Source organism: Ascaphus truei, chromosome 18 (genome assembly GCF_040206685.1).
Source record: "Ascaphus truei isolate aAscTru1 chromosome 18, aAscTru1.hap1, whole genome shotgun sequence".
Classification (NCBI taxonomy): domain Eukaryota; kingdom Metazoa; phylum Chordata; class Amphibia; order Anura; family Ascaphidae; genus Ascaphus; species Ascaphus truei.
This window is the reverse complement of record NC_134500.1, coordinates 30,145,175-30,165,177: the sequence shown is the minus strand read 5'-3', so window position 1 is coordinate 30,165,177 and position 20,003 is coordinate 30,145,175. Positions and strand designations below refer to the sequence as shown.

The window sequence follows — 20,003 nt, the reverse complement described above, 5'->3', positions numbered from 1 at the left end:
GATACTGCTGCTGCTGCTGCCTCCTCCGCCGAGATACTGCTGCTGCTGCTGCCTCCTCCTCCGCCTAGATACTGCTGCTGCCTCCTCCTCCGCCGAGATACTGCTGCTGCTGCCTCATCCTCCGCCGAGATGCTGCTGCCTCCTCCTCCGCCGAGATACTGCTGCCTCCTCCTCCGCCGAGATACTGCTGCCTCCTCCTCCGCCGAGATACTGCTGCCTCCTCCGAGATACTGCTGCCTCCTCCGCCGAGATACCGCTGCCTCCTCCTCCGCCGAGATACCGCTGCCTCTTCCGCCGCCGAGATACTGCTGCCTCCTCCGCTGAGATACTGCTGCCTCCTCCTCCTCCGCCGAGATACCGCTGCCTCCTCCTCCGCCGAGATACCGCTGCCTCCTCCGCCGAGATACTGCTGCCTCCTCCGCCGAGATACTGCTGCCTCCTCCGCCGCCGAGATACTGCTGCCTCCTCCTCCACCGCCGAGATACTGCTGCCTCCTCCGCCGAGATACTGCTGCCTCCTTCATTGCCGATATACTGCTGCCTCCTCCGCCGAGATACTGCTGCCTGCTCCTCCGCCGAGATACTGCTGCCTCCTCCTCCGCCGAGATACTGCTGCCTCCTCCTCCGCCGAGATACTGCTGCCTCTTCCGCCGCCGAGATACTGCTGCCTCCTCCTCCGCCGAGATACTGCTGTCTCCTCCTCCGCCGAGATACTGCTGCCTCCTCCTCCGCCGAGATACTGCTGTCTCCTCCTCCGCCGAGATACTGCTGCCTCCTCCTCCGCCGAGATACTGCTGCCTCCTCCACCGCCGAGATACTGCTGCCTCCTCCACCGCCGAGATACCGCTGCCTCCTCCTCCACCGCCGAGATACCGCTGCCTCCTCCTCCACCGCCGAGATACCGCTGCCTCCTCAGCCGAGATACCGCTGCCTCCTCCTCCGCCGAGAGACAGACGGCAGCAAGAGGGCTAACATCACACAGTGCAAGATATTCAAAAGACAGCTCCAGTGCGTAGCAACAGTTTTCTCTTCATATTGTATATTGTGTTGTATTTATTCCCTGTCAAAGAAAAAAAATATATATATATATATTTCACACAGGAAGGAAAGACTTTGATATCTGCCATGTTGGAGGTGGGCATTCCAAGGTATGAAGATGTGATTCCAAGGTATGTGTTGCCTTCGTCGTGGCAGCTGTTGGGGGGGGGGGTTAAGTGCACGGTAACCTTGCCAGCGGTGGCTCTATGGTGCGGAAAAACCCTGTGGTGGCTGGGGGTAGCGAGTGGGCAGGTCTCATTCGTGCATGATTCCCTGGGGCCCAGTCTCGCTTAACGGCCAGGCAGGTGGGCGCCCGGCCTGGTGGGTCTTGCGGGCCATGGTTGGGGTGCCACTGTCCTTTACACGGGGGGGAGGGGGAGCAGACTGGCAGGGTTGACACTTACCAGGGTTAATTATTTGTGTAAATAAAGCCGTGGCCTTTTGTACCTCCAGACCTTTTGTTGTGTGTTTAATTATATATGGGTTGGGGGGGGGGGGAGGAGTTGAGCTTCCTCGTAGGCTCCGATGTCATGTCTTTTCTAAGGAGTGGTGCCCAAAATTGTACTCCATATTCAAGGTGTGGTCTTACTAATGCTTTATGAAGGGGGATAATTATGTGTATTTCCCTTACATCCATTCATTCCTCGTTTAATGCAAGGCAAGATCCTATTTGCCTTTGCAGCCACTGCCTGACACTAACCGTTGAGTTGAAACACAAAAGCATACTGGCATGTGAATGTATGGGGGAAAGAGGCTGGCCTGGCTTTGAAGTTGGCAACTATCTGATCAAAGAAAACGTGTAAAACAGCTCTCTATTTCCTTATCTCCAGATTGCCGTCTCAAGTTCTTAACTAACGCCTAAATCCCCCTGTATGGATGTGCAACAAGTGGCTTTGACCATTCCCCAAGGAAATGAAAGTGAGTCTTTTCTTTGACACCGACGGCTCCCTGCTTTTCTCATTGTGTATTAGTGTTGTGTCGCGAAGTAAAACAAATCCCTTTCAGCTCCGCATCTTTCTTGTGAGTTGGCATACGCTCTTTTTAAGTGTTGAGAATGGTTTACACTGTTACTTGTATTATACAATATTCATGAATGCATCGAACTGGAAAGCATCAGCACCCGTTGTACTATTATTTCACTTACACGCGAGGAATTGTCAGGTTTTGTCAATCTTTCTATTCACCTAAGTGTTGGCGTAATTTTGCGGAGTCTTGCATTAATTTCCTAAGTATTTCTAGACACCTCCCCCCCGGAAAGTGGAATATTTTGTCAGCGTTTTGCTCGAGGTAATACAAAACTCTGCTGATGCCTCCAGTTTGGCCTCCCAATACTCTCCTCCAGTCTGATTTATTCTTTGCAGTAAGCAGATTTTTCTGCTTCTCACATCACTGTTACAGTCAAGGGAAAAATGTGAGCAACTTGGTATGAACCTCATCGCTGTCTGAATGGTCAGCAGCAGCAGCAGCAGCAGCAGCAGCACAACTTTCATATATTTCAGGATTTGCAAAGCATACCTGTGCATTATAGATGTAATCCCATTTCTCCTGTTTCAATGTGTGTACGCACTTTGAACCTGTGCATACATTTGACATATTGTATGTTTTAGATACCTTTCTTGGCTATTTTTGCCTTGAATAAATAAAGTTGGATGCAACACTTGATTTTGCTTGTAAACCTGACAAGGATACATACAGAGTATTGATGACAGTTTATCAGATATACACTGTAAAATCTCACCCAGTGAGTGCTTTATAAACTGGTAACAACTTTTGTGTTGCATATTATTGATTTTAGTTACTGTGTTTTTAATTCATGTTTTCCTGTCAGTACATATATGGAGATCATATGATTCCAACAGAAAGGACGATTATGATTCAAGGTTGTACAGTCAGAGCTATAGTGAGAAAGGAGACGATGGCACATCTTTACTGATTACAGGCGGTCCTCGGTTATCCGACGCAATGCGTTACTCAAAATGGCGTCGGATAGCGAAGCGTCGTAAAGCGAAACCCGTTTTCCCATAGGAACACTGTTTAAATCAAACGTTCCGTTCCTGAAGGCATTTTTAATGCTAAAATACACAGAGCATGTTACTCAAGCAATAAGATATGCAGCACACACGTAGATTATGATGGAAACATTATATTTATTGATTCCAGAACTGTAAATTAAAACTATAAAAATAAAACTATGCTGTATTCTGTACAGAAATGTTCACGAGCAAAAAAAAACCCATCAATTATTGGAGGAAGCTGATTGGGTGGGTGGGGGGGGGGGAATCTTCAACGGACTTTTAAAGCGTCGGATAAGCCGTTCGGACGTCGTAAAGCGGGCCATAGGGATGCATTGACTAGCGTCGGATAAGCCGTTCGTCGTAAAACAAGGACCTCCTGTACTTTACACCTATGCAGTTCACGTTTTCAGGCCGTTTATAAAATCGAGGTGGTCCAGAGACAGTGGCTCCTGTTTTGCACATTTCCAGGAAGATTAAAGCACTTTATTATGTGTACACTGCAAAAATGGAAAGAGAGGAGCAGGGGATATGGTGATTTCAAACACATTAACAGAATGAATAAGGTACAGAAGCAATGCAACAAAGAACCGTGCCCACAAGTTGGAAGGTGTTAGGCTCATGGAAAATGGCATACTGTAAGTGAGATCTCCCCTTAAACAGGAGTGAATGCAATAAAGGAATTACAATATATATCTGTAGTAGATAGAAGTAAACCCTAATTATTAGGGGGGGGGGCCCGAATTAAATAGGATGTAAGGTTTTACACCAAGTACAATGAGTAGGCTAAGTAGGCCAAACGGTTCTTATCTCGTGTCAATGTTGTGTCTCAGTGCTTTGTGCGGATCCCCTAATCGTTTCCTTTTTCTGTGTGTCTGGATCTCTGCTCTCCAGATAAGCTGGAAATGTCAGTATCTCGCCCTAAATAGAAGCAGAAGGGAAGCTGCCATGTGATGGCAGTTATTACCTTGGGGTCTCCGTCTTCTAACAATCCCATCATACTGTGACCCCGCTCCTGTACAAAGGGGCAGCCTGTGGGCCGCTCCTGTAGAAAGAGGCAGCCTGGGGGCCCATTGGATTTCTAAATTGTTTTCCTGACCTCGTGTGGCTCGTACATTGGATATTATTGATTACAGCGTATTATATACCTTCATCTGCCCCAGGCGCAGCGTTCAGCCCCCTAATGGGATTTGGGGGATTCTATTGCAGAGCAAGAGGGTGCTGATATTTTTCATGGCCAGCGTACAAATGGGGTGATTAAAGGAGCAATTTATGGCGTTTTTAATATTTTTTCATTTTTTTTTAACACTGGGTTGAAGCAGGGGGGGGGTCTCCGGCGCTGACCCCCATTCATTTCAGCTCCGGGGACCCCCTGCTTCCCGAGACACTTACCGCCGTAGGTAGCTGAGTTAGCTGGGTATTCAAGATTAAAGCTCCCGCATCACGCGGGCCAATAGGAAGCCGAACCTGATGACGTCGCGGCTTCCTATTGGCCCGCAGGCTGCGGGAGCTTTTAAACTGCCACAACGTGAACCCTGCTAGCCGAACAGCGCGGCTACCGGCACCCCCCACAGCGGTAGGCATCTCCAGAAGCAGGGGGTCTCCAGAGTTGACATTAATGGGGTTCAATACCAAAGACCCCCTGCATGAATCCAATGTAAAAAATAAATAAATGAAGGGGGAAAAACCTTCATGGATTGCCACTTTAAGTTAGGTCTGCAAACTCAGAGCCAGGAGGGGCAGGGGTATTGCATTGTGTGGGGTTTCCTATGTTCCCATCTTTGGAGAATAGATATATGCGGATTTCAAATGACCCATTTGATGTATATGCTGTAGGTCTGTTTAGAAATCCACAGTGATATTGATCTCATGTATAAATGAAAAAGATCTTGATTGTCGTCTCCTTAGGCAATAGGGGAACGTACAATGCATGTATGGGGTAACTGCTGCTACTTTTGGAATGCCCCCATCTGTGTTTTGAGACAGTCAACCTCGAAAATAAGGCGTGCCTGGCGATTTGAAACCTCGCAGCTTGGCCGCTAGACGGTGTTATAAATTCTAGTTTTGGCGCTGGTGCGCACGGCAGCTTTGAACATGGGAAACTGTAAAGGTTAAGCCTTGCTTGCAGCCGTGAATGTTTCTTCTCTGTTTAACGTAATCGGCGTGTTTTCCAGGGGGGGAAAGGCTGGGGAGTTAGAAGCCAAACATGGAATTAAAACACTTGTAAGGGGGTGAAACAAATCGACATCTCGCTGCCAGTGTTATGTACGGTGCACACGTATTCCCACTATATATTCTTTGCTGTGCTGTTCTTTGCGATCAGAATGCTGATTCCATTAACTGGCAGCTTAGGATGCTGGGAGCTGTAGCTCTGCTTAATACTTTGCTCCTAAAGCTAAAATGTCCCAGGACATGTGGGTATTCATGTTTTATGGGGGCTCTCTGGTTGAAGATACTGGATGGTTGCGTGTTTGGCAGGGTGTGAAGATTTGGTTTCTACTAGTCGTTACTATTATAAATCTTGTTTCGTTCCCACAGGAGAATATTTGGAATAATTGGTCCAAATGGGAATTTGCGTGGGGCGTTTTTTTTTCTTCCTGCATAGATATGACTTTCAAACACGTTAGTTCCAGAAAGGCTTCAATTCAGTTTGATCACACGGAAGGGGTTTAAATGCTTCCAAAAAGTGAATAGGATAGGACTTAATTTGATATTGTAAAGCACTGGTGGGCGGCAGGGTCTCCCCCTGCGGCCCCCAACCTCCCTCCCCATCCCTACCTCCCTTCAGCATGTAGTTTGAGCATAGATGGATGGAGCTATGGACGGAGCTATGAACGGAAGGGGGGGGGGAGAGGGCGAGAGAGCTACATGCTAAATGGGAATTGTCAGGGGTGGGGGGAAGAAGAGTGAGAGAGGTGGGGTGGACAGGGAGTGAAAGGAGGGAGAACGGAGTCAGAGGGGGGAGAACAGTGAGAGGATGGGGTGAACAGGGAGTGAGGGGGAGAACGGAGTCAGAGGGGGGGGGGAAAGGGAGTCACAGGGGGGGGGAAAGGAGTCACGGGGAGAGTGGAGTGAGAGAGGTGGGGGAGAACAGAGTGAGGGGTGGGGGAGAACGGAGTGAGGGGTGGGGGAGAACGGAGTGAGGGGTGGGGGAGAACGGAGTGAGGGGTGGGGGAGAACGGAGTGAGAGGGGTGGGGGAGAACAGGGAGTAAGAGGGGTGGGGGAGAGAGGGGTGGGGGAGAGAGCAGGGAGTGAGAGGGGTGGAGGAGAGAGCAGGGAGTGGGGTGGGGGAGAGAACAGGGACTGGGAGGGGTGGGGAGGAGAACAGGGACTGGGAGGGGTGGGGGAGAGAACAGGGACTGGGAGGGGTGGGGGAGAGAACAGGGAGTGGGAGGGGTGGGGGAGAGAACGGAGTGGGAGGGGTGGGGGAGAGTACAGGTAGTGGGAGGGGTGGGGGAGAGAACGGGGTGGGAAAGAGAACGGGGTGGGAGGGGTGGGCGAGAGAACAGTGGGTGGGAGGGGTGGGGAAGAGAACGGGGTGGGAGGGGTGGGGGAGAGAACGGAGTGGGAGGGGGGTGGGAGTGGTGGGTGAGAGAACGGGGTGGGAGGGGTTGGCGAGAGAACGGGGTGGGAGGGGTGGGGGAGAGAACGGGGTGGGAGGGGTGGGGGAGAGAACGGAGTGGGAGGGGTGGGGGAGAGAACAGGGAGAGGGAGGGGTGGGGGAGAGAACGGGGTGGGAGGGGTGGGCGAGAGAACGGGGTGGGAGGGGTGGGCGAGAGAACGGGGTGGGAGGGGTGGGCGAGAGAACGGGGTGGGAGGGGTGGGCGAGAGAACGGGGGGTGGGAGGGGTGGGCGAGAGAACGGGGGGTGGGAGGGGTGGGCGAGAGAACGGGGGGTGGGGGAGAGAACGGGGGGTGGGAGGGGTGGGGGAGAGAATGGGGGGTGGGAGGGGTGGGGGAGAGAACTGGGGGTGGGGGAGAGAACGGAGTGGGAGGGGTGGGGAGAGAACGGGGTGGGAGGGGTGGGGGAGAGAACAGGGGGTGGGAGGGGTGGGGGAGAGAACGGGGTGGGAGGGGTGGGGGAGAGAACAGGGAGTGGGAGGGGTGGGGGAGAGAACAGGGAGAGGGAGGGGTGGGGGAGAGAACGGGGTGGGAGGGGTGGGCGAGAGAACGGGGTGGGAGGGGTGGGCGAGAGAACGGGGTGGGAGGGGTGGGCGAGAGAACGGGGTGGGAGGGGTGGGCGAGAGAACGGGGGGTGGGAGGGGTGGGCGAGAGAACGGGGGGTGGGAGGGGTGGGCGAGAGAACGGGGGGTGGGGGAGAGAACGGGGGGTGGGAGGGGTGGGGGAGAGAATGGGGGGTGGGAGGGGTGGGGGAGAGAACTGGGGGTGGGGGAGAGAACGGAGTGGGAGGGGTGGGGGAGAGAACGGGGTGGGAGGGGTGGGGGAGAGAACAGGGGGTGGGAGGGGTGGGGGAGAGAACGGGGTGGGAGGGGTGGGGGAGAGAACAGGGGGTGGGAGGGGTGGGCGAGAGAACGGGGGGTGGGAGGGGTGGGCGAGAGAACGGGGGGTGGGCGAGAGAACGAGGGGTGGGGGAGAGAACGGGGGGTGGGAGGGGTGGGCGAGAGAACGGGGGGTGGGAGGGGTGGGCGAGAGAACGGGGGGTGGGTGGGGTGTGGGAGAGAACGGGGGGTGGGTGGGGTGTGGGAGAGAACAGGGGGTGGGAGGGGTGTGGGAGAGAACAGTGGGTGGGAGGGGTGGGGAAGAGAACGGGGTGGGAGGGGTGGGGGAGAGAACAGGGAGTGGGAGGGGGGTGGGAGTGGTGGGCGAGAGAACGGGTGGGAGGGGTTGGCGAGAGAACGGGGTGGGAGAGAGAACGGGGTGGGAGGGGTGGGGGAGAGAACAGGGGGTGGGAGGGGTGGGGGAGAGAACAGGGAGTGGGAGGGGTGGGGGAGAGAACAGTGGGTGGGAGGGGTGGGGAAGAGAACGGGGTGGGAGGGGTGGGGGAGAGAACAGGGAGTGGGAGGGGGGTGGGAGTGGTGGGTGAGAGAACGGGGTGGGAGGGGTTGGCGAGAGAACGGGGTGGGAGGGGTGGGGGAGAGAACGGGGTGGGAGGGGTGGGGGAGAGAACAGGGAGTGGGAGGGGTGGGGGAGAGAACGGGGTGGGAGGGGTGGGGGAGAGAACGGGGTGGGAGGGGTGGGCGAGAGAACGGGGTGGGAGGGGTGGGCGAGAGAACGGGGGGTGGGAGGGGTGGGCGAGAGAACGGGGGGTGGGAGGGGTGGGCGAGAGAACGGGGGGTGGGGGAGAGAACGGGGGGTGGGGGAGAGAATGGGGGGTGGGAGGGGTGGGGGAGAGAACTGGGGGTGGGAGGGGTGGGGGAGAGAACGGAGTGGGAGGGGTGGGGGAGAGAACGGGGTGGGAGGGGTGGGGGAGAGAACGGGGTGGGAGGGGTGGGAGGGGTGGGCGAGTGAACGGGGGGTGGGAGGGGTGGGCGAGAGAACGGGGGGTGGGCGAGAGAACGAGGGGTGGGGGAGAGAACGGGGGGTGGGAGGGGTGGGCGAGAGAACGGGGGGTGGGAGGGGTGGGCGAGAGAACGGAGTGGGAGGGGTGGGGGAGAGAACGGGGTGGGAGGGGTGGGGGAGAGAACGGGGTGGGAGGGGTGGGAGGGGTGGGCGAGTGAACGGGGGGTGGGAGGGGTGGGCGAGAGAACGGGGGGTGGGCGAGAGAACGAGGGGTGGGGGAGAGAACGGGGGGTGGGAGGGGTGGGCGAGAGAACGGGGGGTGGGAGGGGTGGGCGAGAGAACGGGGGGTGGGTGGGGTGGGGGAGAGAACAGGGGGTGGGAGGGGTGTGGGAGAGAACTGGGGGTGGGAGGGGTGGGGGAGAGAACGGAGTGGGAGGGGTGGGGGAGAGAACAGGGGGTGGGAGGGGTGGGGGAGAGAACAGGGGGTGGGAGGGGTGGGCGAGAGAACGGGGGGTGGGAGGGGTGGGCGAGAGAACGGGGGGTGGGAGGGGTGGGGGAGAGAACGGGGGGTGGGAGGGGTGGGGGAGAGAACGGGGGGTGGGAGGGGTGGGGGAGAGAACGGGGGGTGGGAGGGGTGGGCGAGAGAACGGGGGGTGGGAGGGGTGGGCGAGAGAACGGGGTGGGAGGGGTGGGCGAGAGAACGAGGGGTGGGCGAGAGAACGGGGGGTGGGAGGGGTGGGGGAGAGAACGGCGGTGGGGGAGAGAACGGGGGTGGGGGAGAGAACGGGGGTGGGAGGGGTGGGGGAGAGAACGGGGGTGGGAGGGGTGGGGGAGAGAACGGGGGTGGGAGGGGTGGGGGAGAGAACGGGGGGTTGGTGGGGTGGGGGACAGAACGGGGTGGGAGGGGTGTGGGAGAGAACGGGGTGGGAGGGGTGGGGGAGAGAACAGGGGGTGGGAGGGTGGGGAAGAGAACGGGGTGGGCGAGAGAACGGGGTGGGAGTGGGGTAAGAACAGGGAGTGCAAGAGAGAGAGATGTGTTTACAAAGCGGTTATATGGGGTAATAGGAGTTATAGGGAGGGCTTGTATTTTAAGAGCTGAATGGTGGCACCTGCGGCCCTTGATGTTTGTCATGTTACCCACCACTGCTTCAAAGGCCGTCACAGCAACAACGTTGGACATTTTTTATCATCTTGCTAAATTAGTAACTTGATTTGTTTTTAAAATAATATTTTGATGGCAGTTTTATAATGGATTGAGCACCAAGTGAGAGAGCAAACGCACCAAAGTAATGTACAGTAACACGGTTCATCTCCTGCAACATTACCATTAAAGGTTCGTAACCCTCCCAGGTAAGGATCCTGTGTATGTACTGTATGATTCGCTGTATGAAGTGTGAGTAAACAGGTCCCCGATTTAACCGTTGGCTTCCCGTAATGAGATCCCCTTCCAGGCGGATAAATAAATGCTTTCCTGCATGGCTTTAATTTTGCAGAACGCTTGTGTAAAAATTGTAATTAGGCCTCTGATATCAGACTGGTGACTCGTTAGCAGGGAATAGGGATTAGCATAATGAATGCACAGTGTAATCAGCTCACATGTGGGGGAATACCATGTATGCTTAATGTGAGATTGCATCCGATGGTAGGCACACTTAATCAAGGGAAGCTGGTACGGTATCACACTAATTCAATTAAGGCATGCACAGGAGTTGCTACTGTAGTTGTATACCCTTTAAAGGAGCAGTTTGAAGGGTATACCCTCCCTGCCCTTTTTTATTACACGGATGGGTAGCAATGGGATTTCCAGGGCTGGTTTCTGAAATACCACTGAAGGTAGCTCTGGTACAGTCCCCTCTACGGGGAAACAAAATGGCCATTAAATCTCCCGCATGACGGGCCAATCGGAAGCCGCAAGGTCATCCCTCGCGGTTTCTTACTGGACAGTGTGATGCAGTGGGGGGGGGGCACCATTCCCGATAACAATCTCAGGAACCAAGGGGGTTCCCAAAGCTAAAATTAATCCAGGGACCCTCTGATTCCCACCCATGTAAGGAAAGGTTCAGGAGCAGAGGGAGGATTGCTTTAATGTTGTTATTTTTGTGATATATATATACGGCTATGTTAAAGTCCCTACACTAACAAAACCAACTTCAGTTTAAACCAGGGGGATATCCTCAACCTGACCTGTTGGTGGCCCTTGAGGACTGGAGTTAGCCACCCCCTGGTTTATATGATAAGCTAAACACTCATTCACACGGGTACCACCACTGTCAGTTGACGCAAGGAAACAGCAGCCATGTTAAAAGTTATCACACACATCAGCCAATTTTTCAGGGCTTATTTTATGCAAGAATAGCTGCTAAATAGGCTTCCTAAACCGAATTAAAATGGAGTTAGATTTTTAAGAAACATTACGGGTCTCCCTCAGACAATGGGAAAAGCAGATGCAACACACTGCGCGGCTGGTTCCTCTGGGAAAGAAATGGTTAAGGAGCTGCGTGGTGTTTTTTTTTTTTTTTCCCCCCCCCCAACTAGTCCTCCCAAATCTGGGGCATACGATGCAAAAGTCAATCTCGTTACTTGAAGCCCAGTGGTGTTAATCTCACATGTTTTGTTTTGGTTTTAGGTCTTTGAGTCAAATGAAGAATCTGGCAACCTCACCCTTAATATCATGAGCACGGGGCACTTCTTCATCTGCCAAGGACATACGCTGCTGGTAAGAGTGAAGCACAGGGACGGCTGTGTATGTATCCCCCCCCCCCCCTCCCTATCTCTGTCTCGCTGCTCAGGCATTCCCTCATTGTGACATCCCCCCAAGGTGACTTTCCTATGATCCTGTGTTTTCTCGTCTTCGTCTCCTGCCCAGATGTTACTCTCGTGTTGTGAGCATAGCGGGCATATTCTGTAATACCTTATGAAACATTCAGGCGACCGTGGAACAAATCCTGCCATTTGCACTTGCAAATAAATTCCACGTAAAACCGATCCTGGCTTGTTGTTGGAGTAACAGATACTTTAAAGCTTGTTTTCCACGGGATTTGCATGTTCATCATAATGTTCTCCTAATGTAGGTAATGGAAGGATTGCAGGTTTGTAATATTCCCTGGTCTATTAGTGTGCTATTTAATAAAGGACATGCCTGTCTGCCAAAATAATGACATGCTTGGCACCTTAAAACTGAATTTATACCTTTGCCTCTCTGTCTCTTTCTCTCTCCTTTGTCAATCCACTGCTGGAAGAAGATATATATCGTCGCTGTAGAGGTAAAACTCATTAAGTGTATTTTTGGAGAGAAAAAAACCACTAAATGCCCTTCCTGACTTGGAATTTCTTGGATATTTCTATTGAAAAAACTCATTAAGTGCCTGTTTAGTCATAGTTCAGTTACCAAGACATGAAACTCATTAAGTGGCACATCCAAAACTAAACTAACTGGCCTGGGTGCATAGAAAATTAATTGAAACAAGTAAAGGAAAAAGTCACAGGACTTACCGAAAACATATAAAAGGTTTAATGAGAATAGATTGACGTTTCGGTTCAAATCAGTCTGGAGAAAGGTTCTGGCTTGAACTGAAACGTCAATCTTATTTTCATGAAATCTTGTGTAGGCCTATTTCCTCGGTAAGTCCTGTGAGTGCTTGAGTTTTTCTTTGTATGTACACACACACACACACACTATAGTGGAACTAGGGCACAGTTAGCGATTGACTTCCATTGGAGTGAATGGAAGTTACTACATCATTCATTTGTGGCCACAGTAAAGGCCAAACGTGAGGCACTTGTAAATGTTGGGAAAAACATAAGTATCAATCTCATTTGAAGCATCCAATATTGCTGTAAAGATTGTTGAGGAGTTGTTGTTTCCAGGCAGGAGGTGAATTACAATCAAACCCCACCCTAACCAATCTCCATTTTGTTTTGTTACAGGTGTAGCCTAGTGCCCCTGGCTATGTGTTTCCCGTCCCTGGCATGTAAGTCCTGGTAAGCACAGGCAGTTTCGGGGTTAAATCCCTTTCACATGGCCAGGATGTGAGTCCGTTGGCACACTAGCCAGATTGTTGCCATAGCCAGATGCAGGCTGGATGGCAGTTGGGAGCGTCATGCATGGAGAGGAGGGGGGGGGGGCGCGTAAGGGGTCACACGTAGTATGGTGTGACACCAGGACCACCTCTTACACCTGCCCAGTTTGTGGCAGGGTCACTAAACCCTCCCGAGGTATACAAGAGGCTTCTAACCCAAATTTAGAGGAGAACGATTCCAGGATGTAGCCTGCTCCCCAGTGAGTGAGGCGGGTTCTGCCTTACCCCATCAGGGGGTGGCGACTAGCCTCAAGGGCCCTAAGCCGTTGGGGGCCTAGTCAGGGAATCACAGTGATGCAAGATGCGAGGGAAGATATGATATGGTGGTCGTGTAAGAAGTACCTCTCTTGCAAGAGATGGAATCGGGTTCTGACTCGCCAAATAAAAGGTGAACGGTTCCACTTCTCTGTGTCATTACTGGAAACGGGGGTTCCTGTGGGGAATGCCATCTGCCTCCGGCAGCTACCCTACAGGATGGAGGCGCTGCACCAAAGAACAATCGATATGTCTTGTTGCTATTCCCACTAACACCGCAGAGACTCAGGCTTCCTGGCCTACAGCAGGGGAGCTACTCAGCACCAGAGCACAAGTACAAAAGAAGAATTCTACTCCTTGATGAAGCGCTCTGTCAAGTTATGTGTACAATAAAGCGTTTCTGACCAGCCCCGGATTCATCGTTTTTTTGCCATACCTTGTTGCTGCTCCGGATGCCTACCCCTCTTTTCTCCTTTGACAATTGAGATCCAGTAAACGCGTTGCCGAAGGTGTGTGGGAACTACCTAGGAGAGAAAGTGTGTTACATTTTGGAGGCGTTGCTGGGATCAGCAACCGGGACAGTCAAGATGGGAATATATACTGGAGGAGAAGCGAGGGCCATTCGCTGTATCTAGGCCAACTATTCCCACTGTTTGCAAGCGTGTGTGCTCTCTAGGACGGAAGCATCCCGCTAATAACTGCAAGCAGCACTGCTGCCTGACTGAGAAGTGAATGGGGGCACTCACTGTATCAGGGCCATTCGTATGCCTGAACTCACTATATCAGAGCCGGGTCCCTTCACTTTCTAATGCTGAGATGTGCTTGAAACCCATGGTATCAGCCGAGTACACGTTGCAGGCTGCCCAAGGTGTGGCCCACTTGAAAGACAGCGCCCCCGAGAATGGGACTGCAGCGTGTGCTCAAATGTGTCCTAGAATGCGCAGGGGCCGGTAGTATGCTCAGCGGTGTGGCAGCTTGAAAGACAGCACCCCCAAAGTGGGACTACCTACCTGCGGTGGGGGGAGATAACAGTGCATGTAGACTATGCCAATCGGTGTGGCCGCTTGCAATATAGCACCCCCAAGATGGAACGCATGAGTTGAGGAGAATTCAGGGTCCCCGAGGAGGATCCTGAAGTCGGAGCGCGGTTCCCGCTAACATCGGGTGAACCGCGTGCCTGGTTTGCAGAAAGGAAGCCCTGCAATGTCTGCGTGGTTTGGCGCGAAAGCCATAGCCGCGCTCCTTTTACCAATGCCTGGGAATCCTGGATCCACGAGGGGGAGGTGACGAAGACCTAACTGCCTCCCTATTGCCACATGGGGTCTGGCCGGAAGCAGCTACACCCTCGGCAAACGCACGTGGTAACCACCCAGGCAAGAGCTGTGACTATAGTGCTCTCCAATTGAACTATCTACAGCTAAGATGGAACAAATTGCCCAGAGGCTGGAGCTGCCTGGCAGAGCCCTTCTTATCACTATAAAGGGCGAGGGCTGTTTGCAGCTCTTATGCCCAATTTGCGATTGCTCTGGCGGGTTACTGGATGTGAAGTCCCGTTGCCAGTACTACAAAGAAAAACCTGGCGCCAAAAGTTCATTGGATAATCCTGTACTCCTCAGGGGATCAGCACACTTGCTTGACAGGCCATATAGGGGAAAAAACACAAACAGACACAGATCATAGTGCAACACTGTAGGGTTAAAACAGGTCTACACTAATACACACACTGCACATATAACATAGAGACTCCTAGTGACTATAAAAACTATTTATTAAATAAAAAGAACTATGCCATAAAATGGTTTGGACAAATGAGAACACCGCTGGTCATCCAGATGTGAAAAATCAGAGCCCTAGTTACAAGCAGCAAGGCAAATACAGGCAATGCAACAAAGAGTCTTCCGGCTGCTGCTGATGTCTTTGCAGAGATGTGATTCCTGCTGCACCGTGACTCTCGTGCTGACTCTCCCTCCAGGGGTTAACAGGAACAGTCAAGGTGTGCAGCGCACAGCAGTAAGGAGGAACAGGTCTTGCAGAAAAATAGTCCTTTATTTGTAATTCATGATGTGGGACAACAACAAACCTTCAACGCGTTTCGTTCAAAGGAACTTTATCAAGAAGTGCTGTTTGTGTTAAAAGCAACAATTTATATACAGCTGACTGCCTAATTTCGCGCCAAATCGTGACGTCATAGATTGTGTCTTAACCAATGAAAATCGTGGTTTTCGCGCATGCGCGCGGCGCCAGCATACTCTATGGTCATCTCTATGGTATCGCTAAACCCCGCGCGCGACGCCAGAGTGCCAGGGATCACACTGCTGCTGTCAGCCGTATCCTACAAAAGGCACACGCCCCTCCGGGCGGTTCCACATGTACAGGCACGCCTCTGACTCATACAGGGTGACGCCCCCTCCTCTATGTCACGCGCGAGCGGTGAGGTTTCCCCATGTATTGGAAAAATGATAAATGAATCATATCCCTGCCATAAGCAGGCTGTTTGAGGTTATTATATTATAAAATCAATAGAGGGGATGAAGCTGATTGGGCTAAGGGATATAGGCAGTAAGCTGTACTCTAAAGAAAATTACCTGTAGGCAATATGAGTATATACATGCATACAAACATAAGTGCTTATGGTAAACAGAGAATATATAATACATATTTATAGAAAAGAAAAAACATATAACAAGACAATTTATTATTAAAAATTGTATTTATCAAAAAATGTTACGTGATAAACGCAAACAATAAAAACATTTTAAAAAAAGCAACAAATGTGTCTCGTGCCTTAATTAACAGCAAATTGCATGCCCCGCTGGATGACGATAGTAATCATATAAGTTACAGACATCTATTTAATGTGGAGTTTCATGCATATATACATTCTTATTTTGAACACCTTAACCTGACTATGAAAACTTTTTATAAATGGTATAATACATCAGATATACGTTGTTTTAATCATAAGTCAAAAAATGGAGGCTATATTAGAGATTGGACTTATTGTGCTTCAGATTTGGTTTTCCCATAACATCCAAAACGCCGACTGTATCTATTGCGGTAACTCAAATGGTTAAGACAGAGTATGGATATATCTTCATAGAGATGTGTATTCATTTGTTTTGGTCATACTCTATATTGTATAGGTGTATTGATAAAATACAAAGCTTTTAATATACTTTTCAAATTGATTTAAGGATTAAGGTATAATATACTGTATATATTGTCTTTCCAAAACAAATAATACTCATTTGAGAAAATGGTTAATATTCCTTTCTACATTCATTCCGTCAGGGAACCTTGTTCTTAATGTAAATATCCAATAGGATTCTCTACAGTCTAATGTATTCACAATGTTACCCCCTCTTTCTTTTCTGATTATCTTCTCAATGCCTACAAATGAGAAGTTACTGATGCCTCCCTGCCCACATTCCGAAAAATGTTTGGAGACAGGATGTTCCTTATCATTTTTACGTATCAACCTGCAATGTTCTTGCATCCTTATTTTTAATGCCCTTGTGGTCCTGCCGACATATCTCTTCCCACAGCCACAAGTAATGAGATACACTACAAATCAAACCCCTGAGGAAGTGGAGTAACATCCACGAAACGTGTAGGGCAGGTGACACAGTCACTTTGAGCTTGGTATTGGACTTTTTGGGACACTTGGTCACATTTGAGCCCCATTGCAGCCGTTAGTTCTTGGCATACAGGACGCTTGTACTGTCCCTTTAAGGGCACGTGCACACTCGCGTGCAGGCACGCTGAGACAGCCTGTGTAACCGGAGGAGGAAGTGAGGAGAGGAGCCTCACGTGGAGGAGAGCTGTGAGCCCCACAAGCAGGCCTCCAACACTGCCACTGTTCCTGTTAACCCCTGGAGGGAGAGTCAGCACGAGAGTCACGGTGCAGCAGGAATCACATCTCTGCAAAGACATCAGCAGCAGCCGGAAGACTCTTTGTTGCATTGCCTGTATTTGCCTTGCTGCTTGTAAGTAGGGCTCTGATTTTTCACATCTGGATGACCAGCGGTGTTCTCATTTGTCCAAACCATTTTATGGCATAGTTCTTTTTATTTAATAAATAGTTTTTATAGTCACTAGGAGTCTCTATGTTATATGTGCAGTGTGTGTATTAGTGTAGACCTGTTTTAACCCTACAGTGTTGCACTATGATCTGTGTCTGTTTGTGTTTTTTCCCCTATATGGCCTGTCAAGCAAGTGTGCTGATCCCCTGAGGAGTACAGGATTATCCAATGAACTTTTGGCGCCAGGTTTTTCTTTGTTTTCACTTTCACTTTCTCTGTCAGTACTGACAGTATTACTAGGCAGCCTTTATATATATATATATATTTTGCAATTGTCACACTGGTGTTTTAGTCTTTAGCGCTTGTGCACATTTTTTCTTTTTCACCCGTTGCCAGTACTGTGACATTCCCTACTTTCAGCCGAGGGGCCCCGACTTTGCAAAGCATATACCCCGAACGGAACACACCGTTATCAGGACGATCAGGCAACTCCAGAGGCTCATTGGGGACTTATCTAGGGATGTAGCAGAAGGCTATATGGACTTGCTGTACGAGCAATTCCTTCCCCAGCCCCATGTGGCTGCACTCACTTATGGCCTGGAGTACTATGGTCTTAGCCCCGCTCCTAGAGTCAAATCTCTGGGGAGTGAGGCCGGGCCGCGCTGCAACTATGAGTGTGCCTTGCCGGCGGAGGTGACCGGGGAGAGTGGACACTTTTCGCCTTCCTTGAGGGTGCAGGAACAGGGCTACTTCCAGGACGTCGTCCGCTGTGTGGAGCGGTCTCTGCGGGCCACATCCACTGTACTGCGGATTGCCGATCGCTGTGCGAAGCCCTTGGTAAGACCGTTACCTCTTTCTACCAGAGCGAGTATGGCGTCCTGTGAGGTTTTGCTCTCCGACGTGCCTGATTCCGTGCTGACCAAGGTTGAGGAAGGGGAATCATTCCCTTACTATTACCCGAGTGTCGCTATTTCAGTCTCGGCGTCGTTTGGGCAGCTGCCTGCAACGAGAAGAAAATTCGGCGGTGACATGGAGGGCGATCCCGCCCCAGCGGAAGAAATCTGCGGCTGTGGAGGAACTGCGACAGGAGACGGCAATATATTCTCCTGACAGGGAGGTCAACGTGGGGGCGACATCCCAGCAGCTCAACGTGGGGGCGACAGCCCAGCAGCTCAACGTGGGGCGACAGCCCAGCAGCTCAACGTGGGGCGACAGCCCAGCAGCTCAACGTGGGGCGACAGCCCAGCAGCTCAACGTGGGGCGACAGCCCAGCAGCTCAACGTGGGGGCGACAGCCCAGCAGCTCAACGTGGGGCGACAGCCCAGCAGCTCAACGTGGGGGCGACAGCCCAGCAGCTCAACGTGGGGGCGACAGCCCAGCAGCTCAACGTGGGGGCGACAGCCCAGCAGCTCAACGTGGGGGCGACAGCCCAGCAGCTCAACGTGGGGCGACAGCCTAGCCGCTCGATGCGGGGATATCCATGTCCGAGGTACCCGCCTCTACCTTTTCTTTCACGGCTCCTCCAGCGCTGCCGGTGGCGGTTACAAGGGATTCATCCTCTCTGGTGAATTCGAAGAATCCTGCTCCGGCGAGCCCTCCAGCCCCTGTTGACCCGTTTTTGCTGCGGTGTCGGGAGCGGGAAGTAGCCCAGGAATTGATGTTAGCCAATGCCATAGCTGACGCCCAGGTCCCCGAGCTGCGTGCCCTGCCGGACACTGAGAGGGCCTATATGATGGCGATGATCGGGTGTGGTCGGCGCCAGGTAAATAGAACCCCGGGGTACTCATGAATATGCCACTAAGGTGGGACCTGCTCTTTAATTACCCCAGAGACTGAACCAGAAGGTTCTTCCCCAAAGAGGGATGGGGTAGTACCGAGTTGTCCCGGCCGAGATATGTCCTTTGATGATACGCCTGGTATAATGCTGCTTAATACTATGTCACCTATAGTGGTACAGTGCTATCGGAGGTCCGATGGTTACGATTAACTGTATGTACCGGAGCCCGTAATGGAGCAAAGGGAGGAATAGGTCAGGTTCGCGGTTCTAGAGTATCTGTCTACCCGATGCAGTAGTTGGTCTCAGTACAATGAGTATAGGGTCACTTACCTTATCATGGTATGGAAGGTCGGACGGAATGTATACATAAGACCGGGGGGAGTATATTTCTGAAAAGTGTCAGAAGAGGTGCTATTCGGTCACAGTAGTGGATAGGGACGACAGACTGGTCCGGAAACCTGATTCCTAACACTACTATTAAATTTTCAAATGTTATTAGAGCAGGAGCGGTACGGCACAATGATAAGGTATGATAACAGAGCAGCATCTGTGCTGCAACGGTTATAAAGTGTGTGTGTGTGTGTGTGTATGTCATGTTTTTACACGTTTGTTTGGTGGTATAAAAAATAGTGCGCCTCATGCGCAGCCGTGAGGGACTTCACCAGGGGGAGCATGTAGCCTTGTGTCCCTGGCTATGTGTTTCCCGGCCCTGGCATGTAAGTGCAGGTAGTGTCAGGGTTAAATCCCTTTCAGACGGCCAGGATGTGAGTCTGTTGGCACACTAGCAAGATTGTTGCCATATATAGCCAGGTGTAGGCTGGATGGCATTTGGGAGAGTCATGCCAGGGGGGGGGGAGCGTAAGGGGTCCCACGTAGTATGGTGTGACACCGGGACCACCTCTAACACCTGCCCAGCTTGGGGAAGGGTCACTAACCCCTCCCTAGGTATATAAGAGGCTTCTAAGGCTAGATCCCCAGAGGTGCGCGTGCCGCACACCACTCACTAACCTCAACAAGGCAGGCCCCGGTGTCTTCTCGCATGTTGGCTCACACAGTGCGGTGGCGCGTCAGCCAGCAGGGGAGACAACAATTGTGTTCCCGTGCGGCGACGCGGTCACGTGTTGCGCTGGGAGCCAATAGCGCTCTGCTAGTAATGATGATTGTGCTGTGGGCATATTTAGCTCCAGTTACATTATACGCGGTAACCATGGGACTATGAGTAATACCTCCGGGCATCTCTGTGTGTACAGCATAGAGTAAACAGCTGCAGTGGGGCTTTTTCTATAAACAGTATATATTATTCTGAGATAATGTCTCTTGAGCAGCAAAGGCATGAGCTGGGCTGAATACATGTATGTGAG

General features: G+C 51.9%; 1 protein-coding gene across 6 annotated transcripts in view; it reads left to right on the top strand.

Annotated features, from left to right (window-relative positions):
• The window catches only part of REC114 (REC114 meiotic recombination protein), a 70,830-nt gene that overhangs the window by 10,055 nt on the left and 40,772 nt on the right, over nt 1-20,003 (top strand). For 3 of the 6 annotated variants that reach the window (XM_075576023.1, XM_075576021.1, XM_075576020.1), the window contains exon 2: nt 11,136-11,225. In XM_075576023.1, the coding sequence (XP_075432138.1) occupies nt 11,136-11,225 (90 nt within the window). Of the gene's footprint in view, nt 1-11,135; nt 11,226-11,748; nt 11,773-20,003 lie in introns of all 6 variants that reach the window. The other 3 variants (XM_075576019.1, XM_075576017.1, XM_075576018.1) reach the window with 2 other exon arrangements.